The sequence below is a fragment of the Patella vulgata genome, chromosome 2, assembly GCF_932274485.2.
Source record: "Patella vulgata chromosome 2, xgPatVulg1.2, whole genome shotgun sequence".
In the NCBI taxonomy this organism is placed as follows: Eukaryota; Metazoa; Mollusca; class Gastropoda; family Patellidae; genus Patella; species Patella vulgata.
Window position 1 is genome coordinate 47150404 of NC_065880.2, and position 10662 is coordinate 47161065.

Sequence of the window (10662 nt, forward strand, 5' to 3'; positions counted from 1 at the left end):
GCTAGTATTCATTTCTGAGATAACTAGGATACTTGCCACAAGAGATAGTATATTAGCAAAGTTATCGAGGTTACACCTGTAAGAGTGTTATAGAGCTACATATAAATTCAAAGTTGGAATACTCAGAGGTAGGGAGTTGTATAACAAGGTAGAAATGGGTTGGGGTGCCCAATTTTAGATTTGTTTTTGAATTTGTAATAGTGTAATTTTTACTTTGGCATAAAAATTATTTATGTCTTGCATTTCAGAATAACTAAAGTACAGTATTGAGTAAATATTAAAATCCATTCCTCAAGTGTATTAAACAATGAATGATATATATTAGTTATTATATTAAAGTCTATTTCCAATATTATGCAGAAATTATTTTTATAAATTATACGATGTTGATTTATGCTGATATTTTATGTATATTTTAGAGTTTCCTAAAGGTTACACCAACTATAATGATAATAGTAAATATCATGAAGCTGGTTATGATGCCTTTGTAACAGGATTGTGTTTTGCTAGTATGAAAAATTTCTTAGGTAAATGAGAAAATATAAACTTATTAATAGCTGTAGTTATTAACTTCCCTTTATAATTCTCCTAAATGGATAAATAAATACCCCATAAATGATCAGTATTTGAGATATTGAATGAAGTTATTGATATATCACGAAATGATTTGTTAATTATTACAGGTAGTTTCCAGAAACCACCCAAAGATTTTGTTTCACCTTCTTCACCTTTAGTAGAACCATTTATGAATAAGTAAGTTTTTTTCATCGTCTTAATTATACATCTTAAAAAGTTTTACATGTCTGTATCCTAAAATGTAATACTGTTAAACATTCAATTAAAGCAGTGGTAACACTAACAAGCTTTATCGGCTCATTAATCATTGTTACATTTACCGTGGTAAAGTTGTGTTTGTGGTTAGTTGTGTTTAAGTCTATTCATTTCCGTAAAACTTAATCAATGCATGTATTAACGGTTACAGATTGAAGTAAAAACAGAAATAGTTGAATTAAATATTTTGATCAGTTGGCCAACAAACTGGTAGACCAATAAAAATAATCAACCATATTTATTAAGAAGTGTGATAATTGCATTACCATTACTTTGGGAATATGCATATTGGGTTTGAGCAGGGTCTAATTTAATACTGTTAAGCCAACAAAGCTTAGTTTTTTTTTAGATTTGATTATCTAACCTAAACCTTACAGTTAAAAAATAAATAGCAATAAGTTAAAGTTTGTATAAAATATTTTGCATTCTGTATCTATTTATGTTATAGATTATTTCTGATGAGGAATTTTGAAGTACCTTATATGAATCTTAATGGAGCAGATTGTAAGTTAATATAACAAATTACTGATCTGCAGAGGCTACATGAAGACTTTGTACATATGAAATATATTTAATAACAGTCTCACTCTTCAATAAATTTGTTCGATCAGATGAAAATTACAGTGAATTTCTAGTCTAGTGTTTTGTTTTTTTCAGTAACTGCCAATAGAGATCATGTATTCCATATGACCTTTCCTAAAGACTGGAAATCTAATGACATCTCAAATCTCTTTTCTGCTCATGGTATGTACAGTAATTAATATTTAATATCATTTATTGCCTTTATAGAGCACCTGAAATCCAACACTGATTTAAATGAAATAGGGTTTTAAGTTCTACTGTCCTGCTCCAACTGGACTAATGAAGACGGGCAATGCGTATATAGTTATATGAGTATAACTATACTTCTTTTTTTTTTATGAGCCAATTATGTAAGAGTGTTTAGTAACTGTCAGTCTATCCAACTTTTCTTGTGAATGTTCTTTTCTTATTTTTTTTCAAATTTCAAAGGATTGTTCATTTTGTGGTAGAAAAGAACCTTATTGAAAATCAAAATTTCTCAAGCTCAATTTTCAGTCTCCCTATTTACGTTCAAAGTCGCAAAAGTTTGTGAACATGATACAGGAAAAAGTTCTTGATGGAATATTTTATAACTAGGCATAAGCAATAACACTATTAAATTTTCATATCTGAAAGTTCAATCGCTTAGTGCAGAGTTATCTTTTCTGTTAATCTTGTGAACATGATTGTTCATTTGGGTATCAAGAAGAATTGTATTGAATTTCAAAATTTAGGATCATAAATTTCCAAAGCATTTGTACTATTGCAGAGTTATTTTTTAATCCACATTTTTAATTTAAAATCTTAGAACAGATTTATTCAAACTTGCTCTGTTTAATTGTTGACAATGATTTAAATTTAGCATGAATGACATTGGTATTAGTGGGTGTATAGGGTGCCAGACAAGCCCCCATCTTTAGTATTTGAAGCATGTTATTTATATTACACTATATATAACAGGTAATGTACAGATCTTCTGGTTAGATGATACCACGGCTCTAGTTGCACTTTATAAAAAAGAAAACTCAAAATCAGGTAAGCATTAGTAAAATCTATTTGACCCTTAAATGTGTTGGGACTTGAGTGCCTATACCCTTTTAAAAGACTATGAATGCCCCAATTCTGATGTGCTCACTATTATTAGAAAAACAAAATAATTCAGTGACTTGGAAGCATGCAATTTGTAGTGTGTACCACACACATATGCCACTAGGTCAAAAGAGCTAACTATCAAACCTACATTATGTTGCATTAGACTCCAGAATCCACTCTTGCCTCAAAGTCTAAGTGTTTAAAACAACTCAGTTGATATCTCTTAAAATAACAATAATTCTTAATCTGATAGTTCGATAGATGACTAAAATATTCAGACTCTTTGCACATGTTTTCTGAGATTTAGGAGTCATACTGCGGAATATATTATTATTTTATTGTGCATTGTAATGTATTATGATAGCTTAAATATATGCAAGATAAGATTCATGGATGTCTGGAACAATTTATGGTTGTTATTACTACACATTTAGGTCTGTAGTCGTGAAGTTTTTGTATGCTATCTCCTTTCAAATTAGTTCTACCAGCTTGGAAATGGCATAATCAGGTTTGTCAACCCCTAAAACGACATATCACACTTCTATGTTGCTATTGGTATTGAAACTTGAAAGAATGCTTTTCCTGCCAATTTCTATTTTGGATTTTGGTGGCCATATTGGATCAACCATTTGTGAAATGAATCAGAAAAGGTCCATAATGAGTCGGTTGACCAACAAAACCTAAACGGTGATATATTACACGGATCATTTTGCCAACAGTGTTTGTTAAGGTCAATTTCAGACCATTTTTGGGGGGTGGATGGCCGAATGGTTAGCATGTGCGCACTGTACCATAAAGGCCTGTCATTGAGTCAACTGGCGGGGTTTCAATTCCCCGGTTGTACGTGACAAGGAGTAGGGTTGCCTGTCCAACCTCGTGGGTTTCCCCTGGGACCTCTGGTTTCCTCCCACTGCTAAAGACCCCTACGCGCAAGCGATTTATTGAAATAAAATTGAACCATCTGTTAGTCCCGAAATGACGTAGTTTGTGTCGAGTGGACGTTAAACTCTATTTCTCTCTCTCTCAGACCATTTTTGTTGGTTGCCATCTTGGATTTTCTTTAGCCTGTGACCTTTAGTGGATTTGAATACATTTTGTGATGGATAATATAACTTTGATAATCGAGACTTTGTTAATTATAGAACCAACGTTTGTAATGATGATCAAGGCTAGCCAAAAATTGAATCGTTAATATCTTGGTTTAGAGTGAAGCAATTTGGCTGAAATTTGCAGCATTTTGTTTTTATTATCTATTTTTTTAACTATTATAGCAAGAACTGTCAGTTCTTTATCTGATCTTACGTAATCAGGGGCGGATCCAGAGGGGGGTTTGGGGGTCAAACCCCCCCTGCTCAGCTACATAAATTTTTTTGTAAATCAACACCTTTTTATGAGAAAGATTTCTTGGCCGTGTGCTTTAACCTTTATCGTCAGATTTGGGACAGGATGGGCACTCAAAGCACGAGATAATGATATAGACATAATGTGATATCACAATTAATGCTTTGCATCCATGAAATTGAATCACAAAGTCATTGTATTTATTCATAACAAAAATTGACGTCAAACGAGGTGTTGAATTTCTCTGTTTAAAAAGATCAATGTGTATGTATATACCCCAAAATGACGATAGAGACCAAGCGGGAGGGGGGGGGATACATTGTCTCAGGAACATGCCCCCCCCCCCCTGCAAAAATTCCTGGATCTGCCCCTGCTAATGCCCCTTTAAGAAATGTGTTGGTTTAAATATTGATCAATTAATTAATTGATATTTTATGTTTTCAGCATATGATGATTTACATGTACAAAAGTCTAATTTTACCATTCAAAAATATAAAGACTTCTTGAGTTTTTCCGATGGAGAAAAGCACAACAAAAATAGTCATAGTAAATCTACTGTTAGAAAACGTTCACATAATGAGACAGATAATGATGTTCCTTCTAAAAAGAAAAAAACACTGAATGTTGCGTAAGATATTAATTTATATTTTTTATACGTCCACATTCATATGCATGCCCGACCCCCTGGGACAGAGCCACGCACAATTTGTCTTTGTGTCACCTACAGTATTAAGGACGGCAACTATTGACTTTTAGCGGGCAGAGCCACACCCAATTTTTGTGTTTATGGTATACTGGCCGCAAATCTGAATGTATCATCTTCAACATCTTCAAACTTGGTATTTGTATTCCTTATAGCCTAAGAGCGGCAACTATTGATTTTGGTGCATGTCCCGAACCCGGGGCAGAGCCACCCCCATTGTTTTGTGTTTAGTATCTGAAGGCTACAATTCTGAATGGATTTTCTTGGAACTTTGTAGACTTATTCCTTTTACCCCAAGGGCAGCAACTATTGATTTTGGTACATGGTCCACCCTCCTTGGCCAAAGGACAGCAACTATTGATTTTGGTACATGGTCCGCTCCCCTTGGGCGGTGCCACAACCACTTTTTGTTAATATTTTGTCTGTAAATAATCTACAGGTTGCAATTATTAACATATCTGAATCCAATTCAATACGATCCATCAAAGGGTTTACCTGTTTATGTTGGTCCATGTCCAACCCACAGGCGCAGAGCCAAGCCCAATTTTTGTCTTTTTGTCTACAGGCTGGAATTCTGAATCTGAATGGATCATCTTGGAACTTGGCATATTTATTCCTTATACCGTAAGAATAGCAACCATTTTTTTTGTGCATGTCCCGCCCCCCAGGGGCGATGTCACCCATGTTTTGTTAAATTTAGTCTGTAAATTTGGCAAAACAAACCCAATGCCTAGCCTTCTTTATTTTAAAAAGTACCATGTGAATCAAAGCAGGAATGTGGACGTATATTGCAGCTATAACGATGCTCTTGTTGTTGATTTAACTAAGATTTATACCGTGTGATATTACTACTGTATTGTGATTATTATATAGGCCTACTACCACCACACAGGACTTTTTGTGGCAATAGAAAAGGCTATTATCTACAAAACTCATTCATATGCATATCATTGCTGTTGTCATGAACTAACTTACTATCCCACGCCTAACATAGATGAAGGGAGGGATATGGAAATAGGCTCTGTCCAGATTTGATTTCTGGAGAATATCTCAAGAATCACTCAAGATATCTTTATCAAACTTGTTACACACATCAACACACATTGTTTTACTTGTGCCCTTTGCTAATAAGAAATTTCTCAGTTGAATTATTTATGTGTTTCGGTTGTTAACAAATTTCCCTATTTTACCAACTTATGGGACCATGACCAGCACAACTTTTACAAAATTGGTATCATCTGTGGTACATTGACACATTGCAGCCACATGCTAAATGCTAGAAATTAGTTCCTGTTTTTCAGAGTTAGTGCCTGCAGAGTGTACAAACCAAGTCTTTGCTACACATTTGAATTGAGCAAGTAGTTTTCTATGTATTTCAGAGCTCAACCCTTCGTGTATAAACAACCTGATGTTATATCAGAAGGTGATGATAGTTCTAATACATCTAATACTAGTACTACAGATGTTACCATGGTTGATTCTACACACAATACACAAATTGATGTAAAGGGTGAGAATATTTTGAACAATTTATATAAAATACTGGTACAAAGTATACTAAACAGCAAAATAAACGTCAATACGATTTCAAAATCAGAGAGGCACTTTAATCAAATCATTCTAGAAAACTACTTACTAAATGGATCAAAGCAGCAATTTTTTGTGAACAATATGTTGACACATTAGTGATTAATTGATCACAATTCCAAGACATTACGAGAAGGATTAGAGTCTGTACACAGTCTATACATCAGTATCTGGTGTGTGCACCGTAAGTGTCAATAACAGCAGCGCAGAATCTATACATGGAGTGGACCAGACGATTGATGAACGCCACTGGCACCTGGAACCATACTCTCAGAAAAGCCTGGCGCAATCCATTGGCTGTGTTTGGTCTCGGTACGACGTTATTAAGTCTCCTCTGAATTTTATCCCAATGATGTTCAAACGGGTTTAAATCCGGACTGAGGGCCGGCTAGTGCATAATGTTGACACCGTTCTGCTGTAGGAAGTCCCAAGTAACTCTGGCGGTGTGCATGAGCGTTGTCATGCTGGAAAACGTTTCAATGACGTGCGAAATGTGGTATGGCTTGGGATCTGGTTTAAGCAAAGTCAACCCCAAACCATTATGCTTGGAACTCCCCATGAGCCTCGTTCCAGCCATATTCTGGTCCTGCCATCTGCAGTTGATACGCAATACTGACTCTCATCTGTGAACAGAACAGTTCTCCATTGCCTGTGTCGCCAGTTCTGGTGTTGTTGGGCAAACTGTAGATGTTCACGTCGATGGTGAGGGGTGAGGATCGATCCACAGTAAGGTCTACGGCAATGGATGTTCTCTCTGGTGAGATGTCGGTGCACTGTATAGGTACTGATGGGTCCTCTGTGTGTTCCCACTGTCTGACATGCCGCCTTAGATGCCTGTGTGAAGGGACTCTGCACATGCTGTCGCACAACATGGCGGTCTTATCGCATTGTGGTAACCCTTGGTCTACCAGTTCGATCATCCGTGGTGTTGGTGGCCTGAAAGCGATGCTGAAGCCTGTAGATGGTTCGAACATTGACCTGGAAGTGATTGGCAACGGCTTGTGCAGTTTGGCCAGGGTCGAGTCTTCCAAGCGCCTGGGGCCCGGTTCCTAGAAAATTCTTAAAGTAAGCACAAAGTCATGCTTCACTTTTTCTTACGTAAGAAACTTATAAAAATACCGTCCCTAGAAAATTATCAAGACCATTCTTACGTAAGCACAAGACAAGTATAAGTCTAAGCACATTTTGACTCGTAAAGTTTACCATAAACTGAGACTACGATGCTCTTTAACGTCACAAAAACAACTTTGGTATGCGAATTACGTCATAAATTTGTGGTCTGCTTCATTGACGTCATTTATATATGGTGGATTTAGATGCATTTGACATGTCCCCTATACACATATAAAATGTGCCACAAGATAAAAAACCCCAGACACATACAAACTAACTGAATAATTGTGAGAGCGCCTGATCTTAAGTAGCCTGTGTGTTTGTACTTCTAGCCTATTGTTTACTAATTGGCAAATAAATAAAATGCCGTCGAATAACTCTACGGTCAGTAATCTTTTTGCAATGGAAACAGACTTAAAGTTGGTAAGCAAGCCGTATACCTTGCTTGGGACATGTGCTTAGATTGACTATGTTTAAGAACGAAGTTGTGTTTAAGTTTTTTTCTTGGAACGCATAATAACATTATATTCTTGTGCTTACAATGAAGTCTACTTAAAATCTAAGCACAAGAATGTTCTTAAGAATTCTCCGGGAACACAAAATAAGGTAAGTTTACTTAAATGCAAAGTCTACTTAAATCTAAGCACCAGAACGTGCTTAAGAATTTTCTAGGAATTTGGCCCTGGTTCCTCTGAGCTGTCGTGAGTCATGGCATGCTGCTGACGTTGTAATATGAATAATTCAACCAGGTATGGGGGTGCATTTTATATGGCCGGTCCCAGTGAAGAGCATGTGCAGCATAAGTTACATGAAAATCATGGAGAACACATTACCATCTCAGAAGTCAGGTTGCGTTTTTGAGAACATTACCTGGGTTCAATTCAGTGATGGGATTTTGCCCGTATATTCCGGACTTGTCCGAATCTTTATTCCAAACGCCCAAAATTGTCCGACCGGGATTATGCCCAATTGGACATCAAGACATGGTGAAAAATATATTCAAAATTCCGAAATTGATATAGTTTACTGAGTGTATAACTACCACTCAACCAGATTATCGTCGATAATACGCTGGATTGATTAGGCAATTAAGTGATAACGCCCAGATCAATATAGACAGTCATTATAATTCGTCTGCGATATCACTTCGGTGGAAGAGAGCGTTAAATAAAGCTATTTCACACACACACATATCCGAAAAATACTTTGAGAAGGAGCCTTATTGCTCAGGTAAAGTTAGAGAAGTGGTCACAAATATACAATAAAAACATTTGGCAAGTTTTATGCAATGCGTCTATTCAGAGTAACATACCAACCTGACGTTTCTTTTGCTGCTTAGTATATATATTTTTTCTATATATGTAAACTTTAAACGCTGGCTCCCTAGCCTGGAGGTTGGGTGTTCAGTGCCTGCATTGGCCGAGAAAGTTCATCCAGATTTTCCGGCGTGGTTCCCCCTTGTCAGTGATGCAGGACGGAGGGCCTGACAAGGACATCTGTCTAGTCATTTGGATGGGACAAAAAACTGAGGTCTGGTGTTCACATTGGCGTGCACCTAAAAGATCCCCTGACAGTTGGAATTCAATATAAGAGTAGGCGATAGTGCCGCTGCCCGGGCAAAAATTCCCTCATAGCACACTGTATGGCGTATGCCCATCTTCATTATCCCAGCATAGGAGCAGAAAAGTAGGACGTTAAACCCCATTTCATTTTATTTCAAACTTTAAACGATAAAGCATCAGCTTATTTTAATTTTTAGATAAATTGTGAATGAACAGTATTAGGCAATGAAATGAAATGAGGTTTATCATCCTACTTTTCAGCTCCATTCAGGTTAATAAAGACAGGCATCTGCCATATATTATGCTATAAGGGAAATTTTGCCCATTAGTGACTCTACAGCCTATTTCTATTTCGAATTTCACTGTCAAGAGCTCTTTCACTTCCAATCCAATGTATACACAGGACTTTACTTTTTCGTACCATCTGAACCACTAGATTTTATTCCTTGGCAGGCCCTCTGTCTGGCTCCAATGACAAGCAGAAACCATGCCAGAAAATCCTGAGAATCTTTCATCAGCCAACACCGGGATCAGGCCCTGGTCCTACAGCTAGCCAACACATTACTCACTGAGCCACTGGCTCCTTTTAGAAAAAAAGCTGGTGTATAATATAGCTTTAACAAGAATTTTAGATATATTGATATTGACTACAAAACTTGATTTTAACTGCTTGTTATATATTTTATAGAAGATGTGAAAGAAGCTGATAAACTGTTTGAAGAAACCGCTGCCTGGTGATTAGAGTTTTCTTGAAAACAGCTGTAATTGTTTTCTCATCTACTTTAAATTTGATAGACTCATTATTTCATTGTTATACATAGAATCTGTGATATATGTCATCCATCATTATTTAGCAATATTGTGCTTTATTTATGTATATGAAAGTGCTACATAGCTGTTTTGTGTTTAAGATTTGACAAAGAAGACAAAGACATTATAAAAGAAATAAGAATTCAATTAAATCGTGTAAAAATTATTAAGTGACAATTGATTGTTTGATTTTCATCTGTATTTAATAAAATATGAGAAAGTACAAACTGTGTTGATCCTATATATTAAAATCAGTATATGGATCAATTTATATAGACACAAGCTGAAAACTAAAAACCTTGGGTATCAAATTCTAAAATATTTAAAATAGAACATACATAAATATCCAAATTGACAAAACCAAAATAAGTGCTCATTATATAGGTTGTATTAAAGGGGAAGATGCAGTCCAAAAAATAAAGTCTTGTGTCAAAATATTGAGCAGTTACAACAAGAAATGATAACTAGTGGTTGCCAGGCAAGATACACCCACATTTTGCAAGAAATGGACAGAAAATAAGCTAAGAAACAAGCAATTTTTCGTACAATCAGGGGCAATAATCCAGGAAGTTATGATCTGAAATGCGCGAATATCGAAAGGGACTGAGATTTGGGATACAAAGATATATTTTAAATTTCATTTCGGTCAGATTTTTACGAAATTCGAACTCAACCTTCATCGATGTGTAACGGTGATATATTTAAACATTTGGTTTTTTTTTCTTTTAAATTGGATAGAAATTGGGAACCACAAGCCAAAAACGTGATTTTTCGTACCATCAAGGACCATATTTCAGGAAGTTACGATCCGATATGTGCGAATATTGCAAGAACCAAGATCTTTGGGTTATAAACATGTATTTCAAGTTTCATCAAAATCGGATCAAAATTATGACCTCCAGAGGGTCCACAACCTTGATATACTATATTTTTACACTATTTGCTTACAAGGAGCGACCATTTTGTCCGGCAGTTTTGGTCCGAATTCCACAAAAATCGAACTCCACCGACATTACGGTGTAATGGTGATATATTCGAAAGTTTTTTTTTAATCAGATAATA

At 35.9% G+C, this 10662-nt stretch overlaps 1 protein-coding gene across 5 annotated transcripts in view; it reads left to right on the plus strand.

Annotated features, from left to right (window-relative positions):
* Positions 1 to 9821, plus strand: part of LOC126812378 (poly(A)-specific ribonuclease PARN) — a 21987-nt gene extending 12166 nt beyond the window's left edge. For 4 of the 5 annotated variants that reach the window (XM_050538746.2, XM_050538744.2, XM_050538745.2 and 1 more), the window contains 8 exons: positions 420 to 527; positions 684 to 753; positions 1280 to 1335; positions 1489 to 1575; positions 2353 to 2427; positions 4270 to 4453; positions 5908 to 6038; positions 9479 to 9821. In XM_050538746.2, the coding sequence (XP_050394703.1) occupies positions 420 to 527; positions 684 to 753; positions 1280 to 1335; positions 1489 to 1575; positions 2353 to 2427; positions 4270 to 4453; positions 5908 to 6038; positions 9479 to 9528 (761 nt within the window). In that variant the 3' untranslated portion in view covers positions 9529 to 9821. Of the gene's footprint in view, positions 1 to 419; positions 528 to 683; positions 754 to 1279; positions 1336 to 1488; positions 1576 to 2352; positions 2428 to 4269; positions 4454 to 5907; positions 6039 to 9478 lie in introns of those variants that run through there. The other variant, XM_050538749.1, reaches the window with a different exon arrangement.
* The last annotated feature ends 841 nt before the right edge of the window (positions 9822 to 10662 follow it).